The 27,781-nt window shown below is 40.7% G+C and overlaps 1 protein-coding gene across 3 annotated transcripts in view; it reads left to right on the top strand.

The window, feature by feature from the left end:
• The window catches only part of GPR176 (G protein-coupled receptor 176), a 124,544-nt gene extending 104,888 nt beyond the window's left edge, over positions 1-19,656 (top strand). For all 3 annotated transcript variants that reach the window (XM_027553500.1, XM_027553501.1, XM_027553502.1), the window contains 2 exons: positions 11,808-12,060; positions 16,792-19,656. In XM_027553500.1, the coding sequence (XP_027409301.1) occupies positions 11,808-12,060; positions 16,792-17,914 (1,376 nt within the window). In that variant the 3' untranslated portion in view covers positions 17,915-19,656. The remainder of the gene's footprint in view (positions 1-11,807; positions 12,061-16,791) is intronic.
• Positions 19,657-27,781: the final 8,125 nt, after the last annotated feature.

Below are 27,781 nucleotides of genomic sequence, written 5' to 3'. Positions count from 1 at the left end.
CTTGACTTCTCATTCCAGGACATCTGACTCTAGGTGAGTGATCACAACATCGTGGTTATCCGAGTCATGAAGATCCTTTTTGTATAGTTCTTCTGTGTATTCTTACCATCTCTTCTTAATATCTTTGCTTCTTTTAGGTCCATACCATTTCTGTCCTTTATTGTGCCCATCTTTGCATGAAATGTTCCCTTGGTATCTCTAATTTTCTTGAAGAGATCTCTAGTCTCTCCCATTCTGTAGTTTTCCTCTATTTCTTTCCATTGATCACTGAGGAAGAATTTCTTATCTCTCCTTGCTATTCTTTGGAGTTCTGCATTCAAATGGGTATATCTTTCCTTTTTTCCTTTGCCTTTTGCTTCTCTTCTTTTCTCAACTATTTGTAAGGCCTCGTCAGGACCATTTTGCCTTTTTGCATTTCTTTTTCTTGGAGACGGTCTTGATCCCTATCTCCTATACAATGTCACAAACCTCTGTCCATAGTTCCTCAGGCACTCTGTCTATCAGATCTAATCCCTTGAATCTATTTCTCACTTCCACTGTATAATCACGAGGGATTTGATTTAGGTCATACCTGAATGATCTAGTGGTTTTCCCTACTTTCTTCAATTTAAGTCTGAATTTGGCAATAAGGAGTTAATGATCTGGGCCACAGTCAGATCCTGGTCTTGTTTTTGCTGACTGTATAGAGCTTCTAGGAAGCATCACTACAAACAAAGCTATTGGAGGTGATGGAATTCCAGTTGAGCTATTTCAAATCCTAAACGATGATGCTGTAAAAGTGCTGCACTCAATATGCCAGCAAATCTGGAAAACTCAGCAGTGGCCACAGAACTGGAAAAGGTCAGTTTTCATTCCAATCCCAAACAAAGGCAATGCCAAAGAATATTCAAACTATTGCACAATTGCACTCATCTCACACTCTAGCAAAGTAATGCTCAAAATTCTCCAAGCCAGGCTTCAACAGTACATGAACCATGAACTTCCAGATATTCAAGCTGGATTTAGAAAAGGCAGAGGAACCAGTGATCAAATTGCCAACATCCCCTGGATCATAGAAAAAGCAAGAGAGTTCCAGAAAAACATCTAATTCTAATGGACATCTAATGGACATGAGTTTGTGTAAACTCTGGAAGTTGGTGATGTACAGGGAAGCCTAGCGTGCTGCAGTCCATGGGGTCGCAAAGAGTCAGACATGACTGAGGGACTGAACTGAACTGAACTGAACTGAAGAGCCTTTTCATTCAAAGCAATTATTTAAAATTCACCATGAATTTTAATAAACTAATTTCATAGCTTCTTCCTGCTAATCCAATTTCTGCTTAATTTGAACCTTCTGTATAATTTTAGAACAACTTCTGAAATCAAATTAATGATAATTAAAGTAACAGTTTTCTCATGCTAATAATGAGCAGTTTAAAGAGTTGGGCAGATATCAGAGAGTTTAATCACAAGTTATAGCAAATTGACACTTCATTACTGAGGGAGAGGCTCAAACTTTTAGACTCAGAAGAAGAACAAATTGTATTGAAAACCACCAGGTACAGAGCTCTGGCTACAAGCTTGTTTCTACCACATTCTTGCTGCAGCCATAATTCTTAAAAATATCAGTAGCTACTTATCAGCTTGCCAGTGCTGGGAAAATTTACCCATGTATGTTAAATGGAGAAATATTTTAAAAATCAGAATAAATTAGAATCCTTTTTGTGAACTATTTAAGCTTTCCTTTGGAAGTGTGAACTTTGTAACTCAGTTTTAATGTTTGTGTTTCCAGGTCCACAGAGCTGAACAGTGTCTTTTTTTTTTTTTTCAACTTTCCAGGTACCATTTGCCTTCTTTATTCTGAGGAATTCTTTATTTCTATCTTGTCTTACCGTCGCTCTCTCTCACTCTTTCTAATGAAAAAGAGGTCCCTTTGAGGGTTTTGCTTGGGCAGCAGGTTAAAGGGTTCAGAGAAAAACATGGATTTGCCCTTTAGATATCTAGGCTAATTTCATTCTATCATGATGCTGCAGCTTTGAATTGTAATTCTGGGAGCAGCCAGGGGTCTTAAAGGGTTATATGATGTTAAGAAGTTTGCATCCCTCCCCTCATCACACCCTGCATTCTTTTAAAACTAACTCATTGCAAAAATCAGTTTCATAATGAAACTACATCTGAATCATACCTAAATAAAATGTAGCAATGCCCTTAGATATTCAGAGACACCTTTAGTTCAGTTCAGTTCAGTTCAGTCGCTCAGTTGTGTCCGACTCTTTGCAACCCCATGAATTGCAGCACGCCAGGCCTCCCTGTCCATCACCAACTCCCAGAGTTCACTCAGACTCACGTCCATCGAGTCAGTGATGCCATCCAGCCATCTCGTCCTCTGTCGTCCCCTTCTCCTCCTGCCCCCAATCCCTCCCAGCATCAGAGTCTTTTCCAATGAGTCAACTCTTTGCATGAGGTGGCCAAAGTACTGGAGTTTCAGCTTTAGCATCATTCCCTCCAAAGAAATCCCAGGGCTGATCTCCTTCAGAATGGACTGGTTGGATCTCCTTGCAGTCTAAGGGACTCTCAAGAGTCTTCTCCAACACCACAGTTCAAAAGTATCAATTCTTCGGCGCTCAGCCTTCTTCACAGTCCAACTCTCACATCCATACATGACCACTGGAAAAACCATGGCCTTGACTAGATGGACCTTTGTTGGCAAAGTAATGTCTCTGTTTTTCAAATGCTATCTAGGTTGGTCATAACTTTTCTTCCAAGGAGTAAGCGTCTTACTTTCTAATAAAGTGGTAAGAAACTGAATACAATTGACCCTTGAACAACATGGGTTTGAACTGCATGGGCCCACTTAAATGTGGGTATTTTTCTTTTTTTTTTTAATTCATTTTTTTAAACTTTACAATATTGTGGGTATTTTTCAATGGTTATTATTAGAGTGCTACATAATCTGCAGTTGGTTGAATCCACGGATATGGAGGAACTGTGGGTGTGGAGGGCTGACTATAAGTTAACATGCAGGTCAACCTCTGCCTTATCAACTGTAGTTTTTTTTTTCCCAAATAATTTTGAATAAAATTTTTTCAAAATTTAAATTCTGATTAAAATTCTTAATTACTCAACCTGTGTGTCTAAATGCACAAGAGTAGTGTCCACTTAATTGGGAAGATGGTAGGTAATTACTGTTTTTAAAAGTTTTTAAGCAAATAATGAAGTATAGTTATAACCATTGTTTTATTACTTGCACCATTATTATTGGCCAGATAGCATTTAAAAAACTTTCCCCATAAATGATACAAATACTCTCTTGATGGTTTTCCACTGTTTACATAGTTGAATTGAAAGCATGATGAGGAAGTCATCATTATGTTGAGATTTTTCATTTTTCTTTATGAAACCATGTCAAGATCATTGATTCTGTTTTCAGTTTCCTTGACTCCTTATGATTTTTAATTCACTGTGGGGCTTTATTAAGATATATCATGTCTGTGTGCTCCTGCAAGATTTCTGTAGGCTGTTTGAAATGTCTTATAATAGACTTGATGGATTCTAGGAGCAGGACTGCATCTGGAGAAGAGATGTCCTTGATCTGAGACCTGTCATTTGTGATTCAAATGGAGGCTGGACAGCCTAGGAGGGAGCAGGTCTTGCAGTGGCCCCTGCCCTCCCTGCCAGGGAAACAAGGCCTTAGTGAAGTCACTGAATCCAGAAGACAGTAAAGAGGAGAGACAGGCTGTGTGTGTCCCACACACCTGAGAACAGAACTCAGCAGTTGTCACAAATACCCAAACACATAGTCCCAGGAAGTATTGTGAACCCACGAGATGTCTGCTGTGATTTTACCAGCACCATCCAAGGATTTTTTTTCCTTGGTGGACCCTAGTGTTCCGTTTGAAATCTGCAGGCCAGTCTGTCCTATCTTGTCTCCCATTTCTGATTGCTTATTAGTCCCTCCAGGGTGCTGTCCTCTTCTATTGTCTCTGTATACCGCTCCAGGTTTCTTTTCCTCTGGCCCAGCCTCTCTTTCTCTCTCTGTCAGACCTTTCTTGGGAACTGCTGTGCAACTAAGGAGATATGTGTGACATATCTCCTTACATAGCACCTTATTAGGCATAAGAAGCTGTTCTAAGTGCTATATGTGTGTTACTTGTATGGGCTCATTTAATCCTTGTAATGGCTCTGAGACATAGGCATTGTTATCATGTCCACTTTACAGACAGTGAAATTGAGGCACAGGGAAGTTAACTTACCCGTGATCACATAGTAAATGGTAGAACTGGGATGTGAATACGAGAGGAAGCCTTCAGGGTTTGTGTTCTTAAAGTATCCTGCATCTCCCTAGGGAAAAATTTCCCCACACATTAAACTTTTCTCAGAATGGTCCTTCAACTGCCTTTTCTTTGATTTGCACATGAAAGTGCGACAACGTACTAACGTGTGCTTGGCTAGCCACTTGAAACGTTTCCATGACCAGGTCTATAGCCTGCCCCAGAAAAGCAGCCCCCATGTACTATGAGCTCATAGCTGAACATTAAAAACCGTGTGAGGAAAACCATAAAAAGAGAGCCAAGATAGCAAACAAATGGCAAAGTGAACATGTTGAGAACTGAAAACAATAGAATAATCTAAAAGAAAATTATAAGCACTTTAAAAGCATGGTTATAGATTAAAGAAGGAACAGAGCCATAGGAAGATGACTAGACACTAGAAATAAAGAGTAGGCAGTTTGCAGTAGACCCAAATATAAATTTCAAAAAGTTTAATGCCCAATAAGCTACAAGAAAGATAGTATTACTACTTCTAGATGAATTGAGAATTAATAAAATGGAAGGAAAACCTGAGAAATAGCTTTCAGTTTGCAGAACACAATAAATGGATGGAAAGTAGAGAACATGAAAGAGAGGTTAAGAGACTAGAATGAAGTTTAATGTAAGTCTGTTAAGAATTTCAGAAGAAAATAATAGGGAGAAAAAGGGTAGGGCAAAAATTCAAAGAGAGAATTCACAAAATTCAAAATTCAAATTTTCATGGATGAAAATTTTCTAGAAGTAAGGAAAACATGAATCCTAGGATTGAGGAAGCATGCAAAATTCCAAATATTTCAGTGAGACCACAGAATTTTTATGAGCATGTGGGAAAAACAATGCTCTCATATGCCTTTTGTGGAGGGTCATTTTGCAGTGTGTGTGTATATATATGTATGTATGTGTATACATATATATATATAATGTGCAAATTCTTTGACCCAGAAACTGTTTCTAGAAATTTATCTTCAGTAATTAATCAGTCGAATTCCTCCAAATTTAAATATATAAGGATGTTGAACTCAACATTGTATACTAGAGATGTATTGAAAGCAGCTTTAAAAAGCTCATCAATATGCAATAGACAAAATACACTAGTGTATAACCACAGAAGCATTGTTGCTTTTATGGAGTTGTTAAAATGATGATATCCATCTATTTTTATTTATTGTCATAGAAAGATGGTTGATATGGAAAAAGATCTAAAAAACCATGTGAATAGTTGGTCCAATTGGCATAATAAAAATATCTGTATATCTAAACAGGAGTTTAGAAAGATAAATACTTTAAAGTTTACAGATAGTTATCACTGCATCGATAATTTTTACTTTCTTTTTTGGTCATTTTATGCATTGTCTGATATCAAGTTATACTTTGTAAAGGGAAATCATAGAGTAATAGCACTCCCAGGGAGAGTAGATTTAAACCAATGCCATCATGTTCTACCTCTCATTTCCCTTTTGGTTGTGTGTGTTGAGTGTGTACTAACTGGTAATGTGCCCACAACCCTGGCACTGAATGTTGTCATGGACTCCAGCATTAGAAAATATAATGTGAATGTGTAGGGAGGAAGAATGGATACAGAAACTTGAATCATCTCTAAAAGGGATTGGGTGATTTAAAACACAAGATGTCTAAAATAAAAAGTATCTCAAGGTTGAATACTCTGTTTAAAATATATACTGAATTATCCCTTGGTGTACCTTGTAAAGCTAAGAAGAATCTGAAGTGCTCATGAGATTAAATGATGAAATATGTAATTTTCTTGCTTTGTTGTATGTATGTATTTGTGTGCATATACGTGTGTGTGTGTACTCATGTGCACACACACACACTTTTTTATAAAATGTGTGGCCGATCAAACTTGAATATGGGTGCCCCTCACCTGATACTTTCTTCTAATTCAGGTTCTTGGAGCCAAATGCATCAGTTTTTAAGTGAGGAGAGAGAGAAGTAGTTTAGAGAAGGAGCAAAACATAGAGGCTCAGCTGTAGTTCTTAATAGGAAAAGGGGTTAGGCTTCAGATGCCACCTAGAGTTTTGTAAATAAGTGAAGATAAAATGTGACTACAGCCATCTCAGATTTTTCAATAGTAACTGGATGAAAACAAGTTTTCTCATTCATAAGTGTAGACATACTAAGATGTGTGATTAAAAAAACAATAAAAAGTGTGCCCTTCATAATTGGGAGAGAGAAAGATAAGAGAGTTAGAATATGAAGGAAATGATATCTGAGATTAGTTTCAGTTAAGTTGCAATTTTTAAGTAAACAATTTACTGTGTACATGAGAGACGTTTACACACACCCTCTCCTCTCCTTTGCAATGAATTTTCTTGTTACATAAAATATTTTATTCAGCGTAGCCTCAGTTCAGTTCAGTCACTCAGGCATGTCCGACTCTTTGCGACCCTGTAGACTGCAGTATGCTAGGCTTCCCTGTCCATCACCAATTCCCAGAGCTTGCTCAAACTCATGTCCATTGAGTCAGTGATGCTATCCAATCATCTCATCATCTGTTGTCCCCTTCTCTTCCTGCCTTCAGTCTTTCCCGGCATCAGGGGCTTTTTCAAAAAGTCAATTCTTTGCATCAGGTGGCCAAAGTATTGGAATTTCAGCTTTAGCATCAGTCCTTCCAGTGAATATTCAGGACTGATTTCCTTTAGGATGGACTGGTTGGATCTCCTTACAGTCCAAGGGACTCTCAAGAGTCTTCTCCAACACCACAGTTCAAAAGCATCAATTCTTTGGCTTTCAGCTTTCTTTATGGTCCAACTCTCACATCCATACATGACTACTGGAAAAACCATAGCTTTGACTAGACAGACGTTTGCTTGCAAAGTAATGTTTCTGCTTTTATTTATTTATTTATTTTTAAAAAATTTTATTTTATTTTTAAACTTTACAATGTTGTATTAGTTTTGCCAAATATCGAAATGAATCCACCACAGGTATACATGTGTTCCCCATCCTGAACCCTCCTCCCTCCTCACTCCCCATACCCTCCCTCTGGGTCGTCCCAGTGCACCAGCCCCAAGCATCCAGTATCGTGCATCGAACCTGGACTGGCGACTCGTGTCATACATGATATTATACATGTTTCAATGCCATTCTCCCAAATCTCCCCACCCTCTCCCTCTCCCACAGAGTCCATAAGACTGTTCCATACATCAGTGTCTCTTTTGCTGTCTCGTACACAGGGTTAGTGTTACCATCTTTCTAAATTCCATATATATGCGTTAGTATACTGTATTGGTGTTTTTCTTTCTGGCTTACTTCACTCTGTATAATAGGTTCCAGTTTCATCCACCTCAGTAGAACTGATTCAAATGTATTCTTTTTAATGGCTGAGTAATACTCCACTGTGTATATGTACCACTGCTTTCTTATCCATTCATCTGCTGATGGACATCTAGGTTGCTTCCATGTCCTGGCTATTATAAACAGTGCTGTGATGAACATTGGGGTACACGTGTCTCTTTCCCTTCTGGTTTCCTCAGTGTGTATGCCCAGCAGTGGGATTGCTGGATCATAAGGCAGTTCTATTTCCAGTTTTTTAAGGAATCTCCACACTGTTCTCCATAGTGGCTGTACTAGTTTGCATTCCCACCAACAGTGTAAGAGGATTCGCTTTTCTCCACATCCTCTCCAGCATTTATTGCTTGTAGACTTTTGGATCGCAGCCATTCTGACTGGCGTGAAATGGTACCTCATAGTGGTTTTGATTTGCATTTCTCTGATAATGAGTGATGTTGAGCATCTTTTCATGTGTTTGTTAGCCATCTGTATGTCTTCTTTGGAGAAATGTCTATTTAGTTCTTTGGCCCATTTTTTGATTGGGTCATTTATTTTTCTGGAGTTGAGCTGTAGTAGTTGCTTGTATATTTTTGAGATTAGTTGTTTGTCAGTTACTTCATTTGCTATTATTTTCTCCCATTCTGAAGGCTGTCTTTTCACCTTGCTAATAGTTTCCTTTGTTGTGCAGAAGCTTTTAAGTTTAAATATGTTGTCTAGGTTGGTCATATCTTTTCTTCCAAGGAGTAAGCGTCTTATAATTTCATGGCTGTAGTCACCATCTGCAGTGATTTTGGAGCCCAAGAAAATGAAGTCTCTTACTGTTTCCATTGTTTCCCCATCTATTGGCCATGAAGTGATGGGACCAGCTGCCATGATCTTAGTTTTCTGAATGTTGAGTTTTAAGCCAACTTTTTCAATCTCCTCTTTCACTTTCATCAAGAGGATCTTTAGTTCTTCTTTGCTTTCTGCCATAAGGGTGGTGTCATCTGCATATCTGAGCTTATTGATATTTCTCCCAGCAATCTTGATTTCAGCTTGTGCTTCAGCCAGCCCAGTGTTTCTCATGATGTACTCTGCATATAAGTTAAATAAGCAGGGTGACAATATACAGCCTTGATGTACTCCTTTCCCAATTTGGGACCAGTCCATAGTTCCATGTCCCATTCTAACAGTTGCTTCTTGACCTGCATACAGATTTCTCAGGAGGCAGGTAAGGTGGTCTGGTATTCCCATCTCTTTCAGAATTTTCCATAGTTTGTTGTGATCCACACAGTCAAAGGCTTTGGTGTAGTTAATAAAGCAGAAGTAGATGTTTTTCTGGAACTCTCTGGCTTTTTCTATGGTCCAATGGATGTTGGCAATTTGATCTCTGGTTCCTTTGCCTTTTCTAAATCCAGCTTGAACATCTATCTGGAAGTTCACGGTTCACATATTGCTGAAGCCTGGCTTGGAGAATTTTGAGCATTACTTTACTAGCGTGTGAGATGAGTGCAATTGTGCGGTAGTTTGAGTATTCTTTGGCATTGCCTTTCTTTGGGATTGGAATGAAAACTGACCTTTTCCTATGAAAAGGCTTTCCAGCGTAATCTACAAAGTGACAAAGATTAATAGTGATAGAGAAAAAGAGAATGCTAAGGGTCTTCATTTATGTCTTTATAGAAAGTCCCCCGGTGGACTGGAGGCAGCCTCAGTATTAACAACTGATGATATTGTGACACTCTCTTCATGGCAGATTTCTTTAAGTGGGCAGTTTTGTTATTAGATGGTTACCAGATTTTAAGTCCTATCTGTAAAACTTAAGTGAGGAAAGATGCTTCAGCAAGATCCTATTCTGCGTTTCAGTGGGAAAAGGCCAGGAAAAAAAATTCCCCATGTAGATGAAGCTTCAAATACATCATTATTGCTCAGCTTATAACCTTGGTGACAGGAGAGCTTGATGGGCCTGAGGTAATGGTATTAGTATAAACGGCTCTTGTATTGAACACATGTGTATATATTCCCACTGCAAATTTAATCTCACTGAGGCAGCAAACTTATGTAAGCAAAGTTTGTTAGAGAATTTCCTGGAAGCAGCTGGCCTACTTACCTAGAGACAGTGCCTTTTTTTTTTTTCCTGGAAAATAAGAAGTAGCTGTAGAATATTGTGTTTGAAGAGAGACTCTTGACAGAAAGTTATGTCAACATCTGAGGCACTGAGGCAGCTCCTGGGGTGACTTTGGCTGCAGCCCTGAACTCTGCTACCCCCTCCCCTGGCACCATGGCTCTGCATCTGTGTGAGGCTGAGCTGCCAGCTCAGTTCATTAGAGGGCATTCTCTGTGCCCGTACTCAAGAGGCAGCAGTATTCTTGGGTCATGACTGATTGGCCATGTGGACCAGGGTCTCTCACCAGGTGAAAGCCTCCCTAGTAGAATAGGCTGCTGGTATTCCTGAGCACTTGGGCCCTGTGAGACCCTGGGGATAAGGGCTAGACATGGCAGTTAGTTCTGAAACTTCAGTCTGGGGCCAGCTTGTTACAAATGCAAGTTTCCAATTCTATACCTGTAACTGTGAGTCAGGATGTCTGATACAGTAATCCTGATGCATAGTAAGGTCTGGGAACTACTGACTTAGAACAGCCTCTTGTGATATTCCAAATACAAAAGGGTTATTTTATTGCAGGGACTTTCAGTTGTTATTTGTCCTTTTGCAAATTCATTCATCTAAATACTTGTTGAGCACCTATTCTGTGCTAGGTACTGAACTAGGCAGTGGAATTATAATAGTAAACAAGATTGACATTTTTTTTGTCCTCATGAAATGAAGGGAAAATGAATAAACAGATGAATAATTATGAAAGCTAAGAAGGCCACAGTATTATAACAGAGTATAGTGGAGGAAGGAACAGTGAATGTTTAAAATAAAAATATGGTTAGAGAAGGCCTCTCTGAGGAGGCAGCAATTATACTAAGACCTGGATTAAAAGGAATCAGTCAGACATACAAGAACCTTGCTGGGCAGTATAAAAGCTTGTACCCAGGTACTTAGACCGAGTCAGCCTCGATGTGCTTCAAAGACAGAAAAAAAGAGCAGTGTGACTGTGCCCAGCAAGCCAGGGGCAGCATGGTGTGAGATTAGGCAGGTTGGTCCCAGATTGTGTAGGCTCTGGAGGACAGTAGATAGGCAGAACAGACTGCGAGGGAATGGAGAATCCAACATTTAGTGGCAAACAGGAGCTGGAATTAGGAGGAGAGGCCTAGTCTGGGGTGTGAATGGGAGGGTCAGTGTTTCAAAAGCAAGCCATCTCAATGGATAATTTAACCTAGTAAGAGGCTGCAGAAAGAAGATGGGAAAGGGCCTGGTGAAGAAGACTAGGAGCCTCTAGGACCTGGGAGAGGTGGGAGAGATGGGAGGTGGGAGAAACACCAGGAGACTGTGGGCCTGTGGAAGCCACAGGAGGAGAACGCTTAGAGAGAGGCAAGTGTGTTATAGATGCTAAAGATCTAGAACAGTGCAGGCCTCTTCAGTGACCACCAGCTGCATGTGGCTATGGAGCACTTGCAATGTGACTAATGTGAACTGAAATATGTTTAAGTGTAAAATAAAATGTACACCATGCACACCTAAAATGAATATAATGTTATGTATTAATTATATTTCAATTTAAAAATGCATGCCAAATTTCAAAGATGTGGTACAAAAATAAGAATGGAAATATTTCATTAGTACTTTTTAAAGTAGTAATGACATGTTGAAATGATATTGTTTAGCATAGATTGGGGTCAATAAAATATGCTACTAGAATTTCACCTGCTTTTTAATTTTAAAAAATATGGCTAATAGAAAATTGTAAGCCACATGTGTGTCTTTTGTCCTGTTTCTGTGGCAGAGTTTGGTAACTGGAGGTCATTTGCAAGCTTTAACAGAGTAGACTGGCTGAGATTTAGTAATACCTAGCCAATTGTTTATACTCAGGTGAGACAGGATCATCATGATAATACTTATTATGCCTGAAATTAAATAACAAAACTCACTACTAAAAATTCTTCTAGACTTTTTGATATGTATGAAAGTGATTTAATAATTTCACATAAATTGATAATGTAATATGGCCTTTAAGTTCTTTGAAATGAACTCTCAAATGTGGTTTTCAATCTTTTTTTTTTAACCTGCATTTTCCTTCTTTCCTTTCTGTCTTCTTTCTTTTTATCTAAATATTCTTTTGTTCTTATTTTTGCCTATCTGGCCAGGAAACTTCATGGTGTTATGGTCGACTTGCCGCACAACCGTGTTCAAATCTGTCACCAACAGGTTCATTAAAAACCTGGCCTGCTCGGGGATTTGTGCCAGCCTGGTCTGCGTGCCCTTCGACATCATCCTCAGCACCAGTCCTCACTGTTGCTGGTGGATCTACACCATGCTCTTCTGCAGGGTCGTCAAGTTTTTGCACAAAGTCTTCTGCTCTGTGACTATCCTCAGCTTCCCTGCCATTGCCTTGGACAGGTAAGATTAGGTAGCCAGCGGCGTAACTTTTTTTAAGTACTGAAAAATTAGCATTGTGAAGCAAATAGTGAATAGCTGATGTTCCAAATATTGCTTGTGGAGAATCAATTGCTGAAACAGATGCCTCAGCAAAGCCAGCAGCCCCGGAAAACGGAGCTGTTGAGAAAAGATGTGGTGTTTAGGAGGCTACATCATGAGGATGCCAGGGCAGAGCTGGGGCATGATATAGTTTCAGTCTGGTTGGAATTGGCCATATTTGCTTTGCAATTTGCAGTAGATTGCTCATCAGATTGCTAACTCTGCAATTAGGGCCTTTTGATGATGGATGAAAACATTTCTGGAAGAACAAGAGAACAAACAATTCAGTAGTTATTTAACAAGTGATTAGACAGTCCAGTTGGACCTGGCCAGATAGCACCAGAAATTCCTTTGGAGGATTTATTTCCAAGGTTTTATACTGTGATGGCGATTGCTTTCTCTTCCCATCACTTTTTAATGGATGTCATTTGAAATAAATCTTACATCCTAGTTTTGCTATCATACATAATTTGATCAGATTTATCATAGTGAAGTTTAAAGATCTCAGTAATCAACTTCCTGCCTTTTTTTTGTTGTTGCTAGCACTTCATGAATACAGTTGAGATAATAATACATTTTAGAGAACAGAATTAAATAAGCACACAAGAATTAAAAAATATTTTGTGTCCACAAGAATTTTTGATTTCAAGATTTACAAAAAGGAGAAGTTGCTGATGCAAAATGTGCTGAGTCTTCTGACTTTATATCCTGTGATAAATTTAACTATGTTTTAGGTGAATTTAGAATTTTAATACTCTTTGTCTATTTAAAACATGCTTAAACCTTAATGACCTATTGAGGGTATAGACTGCAAAATCCATCTCTGGAGTGACTTCACCCTATCTGACTTGGAACCCAGATCTCATTAGCTGGCCAGTGTCAGCTGCATGACAGGACACAAAGTCATACAAAGCCTTCTGCATACTGGCAGAAATCATTGACTTTGTACTTAAAAGAGGGATCTTGGAGCCAGAAGTCTGATTTTAAGCCTTACCTGTGCTGTTGCCTTGCTGGTGGCTTTGGGCAAACCTCTCTGAGCCTCAGTTTCCTCAGGGGTAAAAAGAACTAAATGAACTATTTGAGGCCCGTGTTTAGATAGGCTGCACCGATATATATATATATATATATTTTTTTTTTTTTTTTTTTTTTCCTAGTTTTCTCTTCTGTTTTGCACATTCTTTCTCAGATAAATTGTCAGCAGTCCTTTTACCACTAGAGAGCTGCAGCTCTTTGACAGTTTCTCCTTAGAAACTCACCATCCACAGGAGCAGACGAGGCAGGTGACAAAACCAAGTGACACGGACCAGTTTGGAGTTGTGTGTCTGCCTTCTTTTACATGGGGGTCCGTCTCTGGGGTCGCATAGAGTCGGACACGGCTGAAGCGACTTAGCGGCAGCAGCAGCATCACTCAATAGGCCCTTTACTACCGCACTGTATAAATTTAGGGTATATGGCATAATGGATTTTCTTACACATATTGTGAAATGGCTCACTAGAAATTTAGCCAGAGACTTCTCTGGCAGTCAAGTGGTTAAGACTTTACCTTCCAATGCAGGGGGTGTGGGTTCTGATCCCTAATCAGGGAGCTAAGATCCCACATGCCTCATGGTTGAAAAGTCAAAACATAAAACAGAGGTGATACTGTAACAAATTCAATAAAGACTTTAAAAATGGTCCACATAAAAAAAATTCTAAAAAAATGAGATAACATCCATCATCTCATATAGAAACATGTCATTTACCTTATGATGAGAACTGTTACAATCAACTCTTTTATCTTTTAAAAATAGTTTTATTTATTTTTGGCTATGTTGGGTCTTCATTGCTGTGCAGGCTTTTCTCCAGCTGCAGAGAGCAGAGACTACTCTCCAGGTGCAGTGTGTGGGCTTCTCACGGCTGTGGCTTCTCTTGTTGCAGTTCCTGGTCTCCAGAGCATAGGCTCAATAGTTGTGGCACACACGCTTGGTTGCTCCACGGCATGTGGGATCTTTCCGGATCAGGGATTGAACCCATGCCTTCTGCATTGGCAGGCAGATTTTTACCACTGAGCAACGAGGGAAGCCCCTTGACCTACTCTTTTAGCAACTTACTTCATTCCTTTTTATTGCTGAATAATTTTCCATTGGATGCATATACCACAGTTTATTTATCTGTTTACTAGTTAAGGGACATTTGGGTTGTTGCCAATTTTTGGATCTTTTGAATAATGCTGCTATGAATCCTGAAGGTTTTTTAAGAATAGGATGCAACAAGAGTGGAAACATTCAGGACAGATTGCTGTTTCACCTAGAACAGTGAAATAATCTCTGTGGGTTATTTTTGAGCCTCTGGTTTTAGGCAAGAAAATACATAAATAATAAGAAATCCGTATTATCTTTCCAGCAGAAAATCTACTATATTTTTGCCATCATTTTAAAGTTTTTTTCCAGTGTATCTTTTACTTTATTTTTTAATTGAAGTATAGTTGATTTACAATGTTTCAGGTGTATAACAAAGTGATTCAGTTATATATATATATATAAAATCTTGCCAGATTCTTTTCCATTATAGGTTATTACAAGATATTGAATATAGTTCCCTGTGCTGTATAGTAGGTCTTTATTTGTATTGTTTATCTATTTTATATATAGTATTGTGCATCTATTGATGGGTTCCCTGGGTGGTGCTAGTAGTAAAGAACCTGCCTGCCAATGCAGGGGACATAAGAGACTTGGGTTTGATCCCTGGGTCAGGAAGATCCCCTGAAATGGCAACCAACTCTAATATTCTTGCCTGGAGAATCCCATGGACAGAGGAGCCTGGCAGGCTACAGTCCATAGGGTAGCAAAATATTAGACATGACTGAAACGGCTTAGCACATCTGTTAATATCAAATTCCTATTTTTAAAAAAAGTTAGGCAAGTTCCTTTAGTATAAAAGCAAGGTTGGTAGATCCCTATTTTATTGTTTAGTGATTACTCAAAAGCACAAGTGTGGTGTACATGAAGACAAAGGGAGAACAGTCCTTTCTCTCACTTCTTTCTCAGATATTTGTTTCATGGCACCAAGTCAGCAAGTTAATTGGGAGGCCACGTGCACTTCTGCATCATCCTCTAGACATGTACACTCCAACAAAATGATGTATAGTGAACCTGTGCACTCGTGTTGCATCTATTTCCCGACATAATGGAATCAGAAATGATGGGAAACTGGGGTTCGTTACATGTCTTTTAGCAAATGGGAATCAGAGATAGTGGACATGTATTCATGTGTGGGTATGGGACCATCATATTGGATTTGTTAAATGATGAATAGAAAAGTTTATCTATATTCAGAGAGAAAAAATTGAGAGTGTGCATAACTTACACGTTTCTTTCTCTTTTTTTCCCCTCCCAGAAAGCGATCTAGAATACCTTTTACCGTGCTCCACCCACCTCTGGTCTTCCATGGTCATGTGTGTTTGCATCGTCTCTCCCCCAGCTTGTCCCCTGACAGACTCCACCACAGCACCACTTTCTCTTGACATTTTCCCAGGTGCTCCCCTTCCCCTGCCTCCTCTATGCATGCCTCCAGTAGAGCCATCTTCTCCTCAGTTATAATTGTTTGCTTACATGCCATTTCTTCCCCATGTAGTTTAGAAACATTCTCGTGTATCCTTTCATCTTTGCAGCCCAGTGCCAGGCACAATATGTAGCACACGGATGGTGCTCAGAAATCCTTGTGACGGGAAAGCACACGTGCTCAGGTGGCCCGTGAGGGAATACATGTTAACAGGGTTGGAAGGTCGACTCCAGCATTAGCTCACTGCGCAGACGTGGGGTGAGCTAAGGGTGAAGAAACTTGCTGTATCTCTGAGGCTACTGACTGCCCATTCAAGACAGATGTGATTCTAGGGGTTTAACAAATTACTCAAAAAAAAAAAAAAAAAAACAAACCAACCAAACAAACAAATTACTCAGTTTCCCCAAGTCATAGGTGATATTGAAATAAGGTGCTTTGGGAATTCTGATTCGGTGGTTGTAGAATAATCAAGTCAAGCTTGAAGGAAAAAAATCTCTGATTTTAACAAAGATATAACTGTGCAGGTGTTTTAAACCTACTGATTGCTCTTAGGGATCCTGAGAGATTATCATGTAAAAAATGGCTACTGAGCCCACAAAATTTTTTCAGTGGAATTGATTTTGAAGGACTTTGTCAAAGTCTATCCCTCACACTGGGTTTTTCTGCCCCAGCAGCTGTAAATGCTAATGATACCCATGCATATATACTGCAGCATGAGTTTGCTTTGGATTTGTGTGCAAATTTCTCTCTCTCCATGGCTTTGAAAATTGCCCTTAAGCTCCTCTAGCCCATGTAAAATTATTTACAAATAACCCTTTACCCTTAAATTGAAAAAGAGTGTCTTCACAGCAGATGGAGATATCCTTTATATCGAGGGCACTCTTTGGGATTTAGTGCTGGTGGCAATAATTATAAAGCTAACAATGAATTGCATGGCAAAGTCCTCAAAACTTAGGGTCTAGCTTCCAAATTCCCCTAGTGATCTCCTCTGTCTTAGGCAGAATGAAAGAACTCGACCCTTTCTTTCCTCTCTCCTACTTTTAGTAATATAAACTCCCCTAATTTAAAGTGTATCTTCTTCTGTGAAATGAATTTTGCTTGTGCATTTGGCAGGTACTACTCAGTCCTCTATCCACTGGAGAGAAAAATATCTGACGCCAAGTCCCGAGAACTAGTGATATACATCTGGGCCCATGCAGTGGTGGCCAGTGTCCCTGTGTTTGCAGTGACCAATGTGGCCGACATCTACGCCATGTCAACCTGCACGGAAGTCTGGAGCAACTCTTTGGGCCACCTGGTTTACGTTCTGGTCTACAACATCACCACGGTCATCGTGCCTGTGGCTGTGGTGTTCTTCTTTTTAATACTGATACGCCGGGCCCTGAGTGCCAGCCAGAAGAAGAAGGTCATCATAGCAGCACTGCGGACCCCACAGAACACCATCTCTATCCCCTATGCCTCCCAGCGGGAGGCTGAGCTGCATGCCATGCTGCTGTCCATGGTGATGGTCTTCATCTTATGCAGCGTGCCCTATGCCACACTGGTCGTCTACCAGACAGTGCTTAATGTCCCCAACACTTCCATCTTCTTGCTGCTTACGGCCATTTGGCTGCCCAAAGTGTCTCTGCTGGCGAACCCTGTGCTTTTTCTTACTGTGAACAAATCTGTCCGCAAGTGCTTGGTAGGGACCTTGGTCCAACTGCACCACCGCTACAGCCGCCGAAACGTGGTGGGCACAGGGAGTGGGATGGCTGATGCCAGCCTGGAGCCCAGCATGCGCTCAGGCAGCCAACTCCTGGAGATGTTCCACATTGGGCAGCAGCAGATCTTCAAGCCCACGGAGGATGAGGAAGAGAGCGAAGCCAAGTACCCAGGCTCAGGGGCTCTCCAGGCCAAGGAGCTACTTCCCACCTGCCTGGAGGCAGAGCTGGGACCACAGTTTGCAACTCCCACACCACCCCCGGGCACCGTGGACTCTATCTCCCAGGTAGCACCAGCAGTGTCTGTGGAATCTGAGACATTTCCCGACAAGTATTCCCTGCAGTTTGGCTTTGGGCCTTTTGAGTTGCCTCCCCAGTGGCTCTCAGAGACCCGAAACAGCAAGAAGAGGCTGCTTCCTCCCTTGGGTAACACCCCAGAAGAGCTGATCCAGACAAAGATGCCCAAGGTAGGCAGGGTAGAGCGGAAGATGAGCAGAAACAATAAAGTGAGCATCTTCCCAAAGGTGGATTCCTAGCATGGCTTGTGAATGCTTGGAAGCCACAGGCCTTTCCTGCTCTTCTTTCACTGGGCCTGTGATTTGTATGATCTCATTGCAGCTCAGCATGGGCTGACTCCTCCACTGTGGGCCAAGTGCTTATGAATGAGAGGGAAATCTATATATAAAATTGAATGTCCTCTTTATTGAGGATGTGTATATTTATCTATCTATATATATATGTTTATCTCAGTGATCCAAGTCCTTAGTAAAGTCCATGTTCCTCACTGTGGAGACGAAAGCTGGGTAGTGGGGAATGGCTCTTGGGTGGGAACTTCGTGTGCATTTTCTGAGGATATCTCAGTTTTGGGGCCCTGCAGAGAGTACACAAAGAGGAGAGTGTCTATGGAGTGCCAAAGGGAGCAAGGACTCTAGGAGAAGCCCAAGATAATCATGGAGCCATGTGACCATACAGAAAATGCCTATTAGATTGATTTTAAAATGTGAAAGAAGTGGAGAAGAAAGACTGAGAAATACCCACACTCTGTTAGTCTTTAATCTTCCCAGATGATCTCATGAGAAAGATCCTATGCAGCAATCAGCAGGGGTAAAGGATATTGAAAATGATGGCCTTGTGCCAACTTCTGGAATTAAAAATCATTTCAAAAGGCAAAGTTAGTATACACGGGGGCCTCTGGAAATGTCAAGCTAAAAATACTTGATTAGGAGAGGTGATTCTGCCCAAAAGAGTGGGAATAGTTTGGTTCTCTTTCAAGGAAGACTCCAGACCCCAGGTGTTGCCAGTTTTATTTTCAGTCTGTATGACTCCCTTCATTTTGGGCATAAAGGAGGAACAAAACAGAAGGAATTCATCGTTGTAAAATGCCAAGGCAACACCTAGCCCAGGTAAGCTCTTGGCTTCCTGTTTCCCAACGAAGTTATAGCAGGCACCAGACAGGATAGGAGAAGGGGGACAATGTCGCCTGGGGGCTCTCACAAGTGATTCGAGACCACTGAATTCAAAGTACAGGTGACACTTCTCTCTTAATGAGAGCAAATCAAGCACCAGCTCTGCTCTTTTCTGATGGGTGTTTTGTTCTTGTTCATTGTACCTAAAGGGGCCAATCCAGTGCCTTGAGCAAGCTTGAAGGGAGGGGGCATACTCAGTGGCAAGCAGCGCATCCCAAAGGCAGTGGTCCTCGCAGATCTCCCTGAACCGCACTGGCTCTTGTCCCTTGGAGGAAGGTCAGACTGTGTGCAGGGATTTCTTTTCCTGTCCTTTCCTGGGCGTGCTGTCTTGTGATTCCTGACTGTGAGCCCAAAGCCCCTTCTCCCCAGGAGGGAGCGCCTTCCTCTTTGTGTTTGTCTCTTCTGTACATCGTGTGCTCACAGTGGAAGCAGGGGCCTGCCTGCCACCCGCTCTCTCAGGGCCCTGCATGCCCTCTGTAACTCCTCACGTCCTGATGCTTCACCTTGTGGCCCTTCAAGCTTATCTTTCAGACATTCACAACTGTAACAGCTTTCATCAAGAAGGAACATAATCTGTCAGAAAATTGTGTCCACTTGAGAAGAATCTGTCAAATGTAGCCACATTGATGTTCTGATAATGTATATGTACAACTTAATAAGTTCTGGTGAGCCAGAATTTGGTAGATACTTCTTATATATGTTTGAAGTGGTTGGTTGACATCTAACAGATCGTGGCCAGGTGTATTTCTATACTCTTTGAAGAATTATGTTTTAATAAAAAAATAAAAAAACAGTTTCTAAACTCAAAAAAAGTTGTATGAGTGATTTTTTTCCCCCTTTCAAGTGGTGTACTATCTGAACCTCTCTCTTTCTGCATGATCTCAAGTGAAAGGTATTTATTTTCTTCCCAAAATGTAGACATAGCATTCTAGTAGCATTTTTGTATGGTGTTGCAACTTGAAAAATGAATTCCCAAAGAAGAAAGTGCAGTGTTTGAATAATGTCCCCAACCTGGTTTCCAAATAGAATTGGTGGGTGGACTACTTAAACCCGTAGGTGGAGCTACACTGGGAAGAGTATAGTGCAGCTGTCATTACCCCCTATGGTTGAGACCATGGCCTTGAAGTCTGATGGTCAGTACTTGAATCCTGACTCTACCATTGACCCACCTTGTGATCTTCAGCAGGTAAGGTAATCTCCGTGTATCTTGGTTTCCCCTCTGTAAAATGGGGAGGTAATAACTGTGTCAGAAGCTGCTGTTGCCCTGACTCACATATTTCACCTCTAATTTAACCATGTCTGCAGTGGGCCATTGTTGGCTGCATCTGTTTACCTCCCTGAGAGCCAATAAGGCCTTGCTCCTCTCCTTTCTGCCCTGGGAGAGCTCCCTAGCTCTGGGGCTTAACCCTTGACCAGGGGGTCATGGGCTTCAGTGGATAAATGCCCCTGCTTCCTGTCTTTCTGCTGGACAACTGTGGGAGGCATCTTTCTACTTCTCAGGAGGTCAAGCAGCTTGAGTCCATATTGTCCACCATGGTGTCTGATTAATGCAGCCTTTTATTGACTCCTCTTCTTTCTCTGTGTGGCTTTCTCTATCCTCATTCATGCCCTCAAGGATTACCTCCCCAAAACCAACCACCCAAAGCCCTTATCTCAAGCTCTGTTTTCAGGGGAATCCAATAGTATACCTCATGGGGTAGTCCTGAGGATTAAACGGCATGGTCTGTTCAACACAGAGCCTGAAACAGAGTAAAACTGTATCAATAGTAGTGCTTACCTGCTACATTAAAAACAGTGGTTGAGGTTTTTATGCAGTGTTATTCAGAAAATAATACTAACCTCATGTTTTCACCAGTTACCCCAACAATTATTTGTATTCATAATGATGATACTTTGAGGCGGTTGTGCTTAGTCACTCAGTCATGTCCAACTCTTTGCAGCCCCCTGGACTGTAGCCTGCATGAGGTTTTAGAAGCTAAAATATCTTCCCAGTTAGCTTCTGGCTTAACTAGTGTTTATCCCCATTTATGCCAAGGCAATAAGTTAGTTAATAGGCAGAATAAAGGCCTACTGGCCTTCATAGAACTCAAACTGTAATCTCCAGCATGGTGTTATGTGAATCTGTAATGGCTAATTATCTCCTGAGTTTGTAGGAGCCACTTAATTCCAAACTTAAATCAGTGAATGATATAATAAATGGATAAATAAGAGATACAGCACTTGGAGAAGTAGCTAAATTTCTCTGGGCAATGAGCTGAAGTAAGATTTTCTGTCAGAGTTATTGCTGGTTCTCATCGATTTCCTTGAAATGACTCATACAAGGGTTAAAGGCGTTGAATGCAAGGTTTTTGATCTATTTGTCTCTTCAACACCTAAGCCTCTCTGTATATTCACTAGAGTGAGTGTAAATTCTAAATTTGGAAGGAAGTTCAATATTGAGAAATACAGCTCTAGGCACGTGTGTTGGGCATAAACAGTAATCCTTTTGTCCTCTGTATTGATCAGAACTTAGTGGTTAAATCCCTTTTTGCTCCCTTTTAAATTTCTTTCTATATGTGTATTCACTTCAACCCACATACAGAAGGAAGGTAATATCCACACAAAGGAGGTGCTAGAATGACCAGTGGTGTACCTTTTAAGGCAACAGGTGAGAAAGAACATCACAGATGGGATATTAACCATATCACAGCAGTGCATCTAATTCCTCTTCCCTCCTTCCCTTGCTCAGCTCCTTCACATGTATTGTCTCAGGGAAGGTGGGGTGAAGGCCTTCATTACCTCAAAGTAAAGGAAATAGCCCGTGAGCCCCTTTCCAGTTTTTGTGTATCAAAGCCAAGGTCTTAGAAAAGCAGAGGGAACTCTTGGGATTAGCCTAATGGATATTTGGTCATGATTTTCAAAAGTTGGTGGGTGCTCCTGGCATTTAGTGAGTAAAGGCCAGGGATGCTGCTAAATACCCTGTCATGCACAGGACAGCCCACCACTCCAAAGACTTATCTCGTCCAAAATATCAATAACACTGTGATTGAGGAACTTTCGGTTAGCCAAACACTGAGAAGCCTTGAATGAGCCAAACATTGGGAAAGCTTGGATTAGCCAAAGGTTTGAGACAGTTTGAGGAGGGAAAACCATCTCCCCTCAGTAGAAAAAAAAGCTTCCCTGGAATTAAGGATAGTACAGAAGAGAAGTCAGTGGTAAGTGATAAGATACAGACATCTGTTCCTTCTGGATAAAGGGGTCCTTTTGCTGCCTCCCAGACAACACCCCAAGAATATAGCAAAACAAAGAAAGATTTGCGCAGTTGCAAGGGGACCTGTGTATGCCTTGCTCTCCAGGTCCTGCATCCCTGTGCAGAGTGGTAGTGAGTCCAGGAGCCAGGGCTTCACTCAGGTATTTACATACAAGTCTGAAAGAGAAAGCTGGAAGCCCAAAGGTGCAGAGGGATGGAAGCGATGGACTGCTGCATCAAATGGGGCAAGGAATGACCACGCAGGCAATGGCACAGAGGACAGAGGTTGTCTCCACTCGCATGCTCCACGGCACCCACGGTGTCATGTGAGAGGGAAGGAAACCTTGCATGTCGGAGTCTATTATCCCAGGGTCTCAAGAGGAAAAGTAAGCTGTAGCAAAATAATAAGACTATATATTTTCTCACACTTTGGGGGCTGGGGTGGGGGACTGAAACAATTTGTATTTAAATCCTGAAGAGAGAATGAGGTTTTAAGTTTCTTTTCAACTCTGAGATTTTATGCTTCTGTAGTATATTACAAATAGCTGTGAAAAGAAGAGAAGCAAAAAGCAAAGGAGAAAAGGAAAGATATAAACATCTGAATGCAGAGTTCCAAAGAATAGCAAGAAGAGATAAGAAAGCCTTCTTCAGCGATCAGTGCAAAAAAATAGAGGAAAACAATAGAATGGGAAAGACTAGAGATCTCTTCAAGAAAATCAGAGATACCAAAGGAACATTTCATGCAAAGATGGGCACAATAAAGGACAGAAATGGTATGGACCTAACAGAAGCAGAAGATATTAAGAAGAGATGGCAAGAATACACAGAACGGTACAAAAAAGATCACGACCCAGATAATCACGATGGTGTGATCACTGACCTAGAGCCAGATATCCTGGAATGTGAAATCAAGTGGGCCTTAGAAAGCATCATTATGAACAAAGCTAGTGGAGGTGATGGAATTCCAGTTGAGCTATTCCAAATCCTGAAAGATGATGCTGTGAAAGTGCTGCACTCAATATGCCAGCAAATTTGGAAAACTCAGCAGTGGCCACAGAACTGGAAAAGGTCAATTTTCATTCCAATTCCAAAGAAAGGCAATGCCAAAGAATGCTCAAACTACCGCACAATTGCACTCATCTCACACCCTAGTAAAGTAATGCTCAAAATTCTCTAAGCCAGGCTTCAGCAATGTGTGAACCGTGAACTTCCTGATGTTCAAGCTGGTTTTAGAAAAGGCAGAGGAACCAGAGATCAAATTGCCAACATCCGCTGGATCATGGAAAAAGCAAGAGAGTTCCAGAAAAACATCTATTTCTGCTTTCTTGACTATGCCAAAGCCTTTGACTGTGTGGATCACAATAAACTGTGGAAAATTCTGAAAGAGATGGGAATACCAGACCACCTGACCTGCCTCTTGAGAAATTTGTATGCAGGTCAGGAAGCAGCAGTTAGAACTGGACATGGAACAACAGACTGGTTCCAAATAGGAAAAGGAGTTCGTCAAGGCTGTATATTGTCACCCTGTTTATTTAACTTATATGCAGAGTACATCATGAGAAACGCTGGACTGGAAGAAACACAAACTGGAATCGAGATTGCTAGGAGAAATATCAATAACCTCAGATATGCAGATGACACCACCCTTATGGCAGAAAGTGAAGAGGAACTCAAAAGCCTCTTGATGAAAGTGAAAGAGGAGAGTGAAAAAGTTGGCTTAAAGCTCAACATTCAGAAAACGAAGATCATGGCATCTGGTCCCACCACTTCATGGGAAATAGATGGGGAAACAGTGGAAACAGTGTCAGACTTTATTTTCCTGGGCTCCAAAATCACTACAGATGGTGACTGCAGCCATGGAATTAAAAGACGCTTACTCCTTGGAAGGAAAGTTATGACCAACCTAGATAGCATATTCAAAAGCTGAGACATTACTTTGCCAACAAAGTTCGTCTAGTCAAGGCTATGGTTTTTCGAGTGGTCATGTATGGATGTGAGAGTTGGACTGTGAAGAAGGCTGAGTGCCAAAGAATTGATGCTTTTGAACTGTGGTGTTGGAGAAGACTCTTGAGAGTCCCTTGGACTGCAAGGAGATCCAACCAGTCCATTTTGAAGGAGATCAGCCCTGGGATTTCTTTGGAAGGAATGATGCTAAAGCTGAAACTCCAGTACTTTGGCCACCTCATGCGAAGAGTTGACTCATTGGAAAAGACTCTGATGCTGGGAGGGATTGGGGGCAGGAGGAAAAGGGGACGACAGAGGGTGAGATGGTTGGATGGCATCACTGACTCGATGGACGTGAGTCTGAGTGAACTCTGGGGGTTGGTGATGGACAGGGAGGCCTGGCGTGCTGCGATTCATGGGGTCACAAAGAGTTGGACACGACTGAGCGACTGATCTGATCTGATCTGAGTATATTATTTGACATAGAAATATGCCGGGGTCCAGCCCTGGTGGATCCAGGGAATTTGAAGCGGGGACGGCTTCGGTGAGGATCAGGAAACAACTGCTTAATTAAACATTAATTAAGGATATAAAGAGTGGTTAAATAAGGATAGCTCAGTGAGGAAATTCAGGGGAGAAAAGAGGCTGAATAATTCAGCCAGAAGGTGAGAGAAAGAACGACATGAGACCAAGTTTCCGTGAACAAGGCCCGCACTTTATTTTCCAAAGTAGTTTTTATACCTTAAGTTATGCATAGAGGATAATGGGGGAAGGGGTAGAGTCATGCAGTAAGCCAGGCTTTCTTCCTGCAAACTTAGCATATGCAAAAGTTTAGGTGATTTGCATCATCTTCTGGCCTGGAGGCCTGCTAACATTTTAAGACCCTTTCTTCAGAAAACTTATTTTTCTCTAAAGGTGATTAGTCAAGCGCCACCCTCCAAAAGCATTAAAGTTGCATTCCTGTAGGGCAAAGGTGTAGTGGGCTATAACAAGAAAAAGGATTAACTCAAGGGTCCCAGGTTACAAACATTAAAGCTACTATTTACACCAATCATATTAATCAATACACTGCCAGGGACACAGCAGGTAAGGGATATGGAGACTTAGCAGCAAACATTGGCCCAACAAGTGAAAAACCCTTCACCAATACAATTTCTAATCAATCTTTTAACTACTCAAAAGAATCTGTGTTTAGACAGTTTAGAACATCTCCTGCCTCTCACAGTTGGGAGGCTCTGAGCAATCACATGTGGCCGGAAAAACCTATTTAGGCAGGCTAGAGGACTTCCAAAGGAGTTTGTAGGTTGAAACACTATCACACCCAGGAACTGCATTAACTGGAGCTGTAAGTTAACTTTTTTTCAGAGAGAGGTAGTGGGGGACAGCCCCTCTGTAAAGTCAGAGGTGTAGGTGAGAGCACAAAGCCGAAAGTAGGCAGACTCTGGTTTTGGGGGTAGATGCTCGAGAATTTCCAGGGGGACTCCTGAGGCTCGAGCCTCCTTCCTCATGACCTTTGCCACGGGGGAGTTCCTCACGCTGGCTCCTGGCAGTGATAGAATTCCAGTTGAGCTATTCCAGATCCTGAAAGATGATGCTGTGAAAGTGCTGCACTCAATATGATATATGCCGGGAGATGGCTCCCGGCAGAAATACATGGTTATAAAAATCTTTTCTAGTTTATTTTGACTTCCCTCTATCAAAATTCTCATTCTTGTTTGCATTTTCTTCGTTGTGGTTTTTATGGAGGAAATTTGGTGTAAACAGGTTTTATTTATATACTACTACCCTAAAGTCCATGAAGAATTGGACTCAAACCTTCTGCCTCTGGGCTGTTTCTCTGTGAGAAACATTTAATCTAAGTTCATGATCATTTAAAAGGCAAATGATACAAGGGATAATTTTCTTCTCAAACACAGCTTTTGAAAGATAATACTAGGACTTTACCTGATTTTAAATATAGATGAAATAATGACTACAGGTCTAGAGAAATGAGAAAATTGGAACTGCATTGAAAAAGAAAATGTACCTAAAACTTTGTTCAAGTTTTTCAATGGTTAACTGGAAGTTGACTTTGAGAAAGACTAATACATTCTGTCCTTGTGAAGACTGTTTGAACATGTAAGAGTGCATTTACGTGAACACATCATAAGTTGGAGCAGATGCCTTCATCCATTTCCTAAACATCCACTTTCCTTCCTTCTTCATAATGTCTACTCTATCCCATCTCCAGGGGAGATTATGATTAGAGGAGACTTCTTGCTATATTTAAGACTAATCCATGTATAAATATAAAAATACAAATTAACTTTATAAAGTGAGACCTACAAAAGTCTATTTAAAAAGCTTCTGAATTTTGCCATGCACCATCAGACTGAACAAAGAAACAAGAAACCATATGTATCCTTAAGGAGAATTGAGAAAATAAGGACATTTAGGCCTTCAGGGTGAGAGTGACCCATGGCTTTTTGCTGATATGTCAAATGATGTCAATTTACTCAGTTAATTCCTTTGGTTTGGCTGTATAAGCTAGGCAATTGTAGGCTGTTCTGAATTACATTCCCCACCCCCCCCCCCCATATCTTCTCAATAACAAAGAAGAAATATTTCTTTTTCAAAACAATTTTTATTGGAGTATAGTTGATTTACAATGTTGTGTTAGGTTCTGCTGTACATCAAAGAGAATTACTTATACATATATCCACTCTTTCTAAGATTCTTTTCCTGTATGGGTCATTACAAAGTACTGAGAAGAGTTCCCTGGCTTTTAGGGGCTTCCCTGGTGGCTCAGACAGTAAAGAATATGCCTGCAATGCAGGAGACACCGGTTTGATCCCTGGGTTGGGAAGATCCCCTGGAGTAGGAAATGGCAACCCACTCCAGTATTCTTGTCGGGAAAATCCAATGGACAGAGGAGCCTGGCGGACTACGGTCCATAGGATTGCAAAGAGCTGGACATGACTAAGCGACACTTTCACTTACCCTAGCTTTTAGTTTTTATTGGAGTATAGTTGAAGGTGTATTTATTAAAGTACTTTTAAGAATTACTGCTTTTTAAGAGTAAGTTTGCTTCAGGCTTCAGAATAATCTAGTTTGCTTCAGAAATTAATTAAAAACCCCCATCATATTATAGATAAATAGGTATAAAATATAAAATGTAATAGATTAAACTATTCTAGAATTGTATTTATTTATCATTAACCATATACTTTAAGAAGCTAAAGTGAAGGTAATATAAATTTCTTTGCAATAACTACTTCAGATCATTAGAGTATTAGAAGATCTTAATTAATTTTAATTTATAATTCTCTCTGCCTCAAAGTTTATTCCTGTGGTAGCATTTGGCTTCTCTTTGCCTGGTTTGTATTTATATATGATTCACTGTAGGATATTAAAGCACAGTCCACAGACTTCTGTAGGAAATGATATGATCTCTATTTTGCAGATGGGAAAACTAGATGCACAGATGGCCCTAGGAGATGAAGCAAATTAGAGACAGAGCTAAAAACAGTACAGAAGGTACTAAGAACCAGCTCTTCCACTGCATCCTCCAAAGCACGGATGATCATTATCATCTCTCATTATTATGACTATTTTTTGAATACCCACTTGGCACATATTATTAAACTATGCTGGAGACTGTATTAAAAGTCTTAATGCCTGACAGCTGTTTTTCTCAATGTTATTCCCCAAAGTTCCTTCCGCTTCATGATTTCCTGTTTCGTGATAGAGTCATTCAGTTCAAATAAATGTTAAGAAACTTACTG

Source organism: Bos indicus x Bos taurus, chromosome 10 (genome assembly GCF_003369695.1).
Source record: "Bos indicus x Bos taurus breed Angus x Brahman F1 hybrid chromosome 10, Bos_hybrid_MaternalHap_v2.0, whole genome shotgun sequence".
NCBI lineage: Eukaryota > Metazoa > Chordata > Mammalia > Artiodactyla > Bovidae > Bos > Bos indicus x Bos taurus.
Note: the sequence above shows the minus strand (reverse complement) of the source record. Positions and strands in the feature narration are given on the sequence as shown.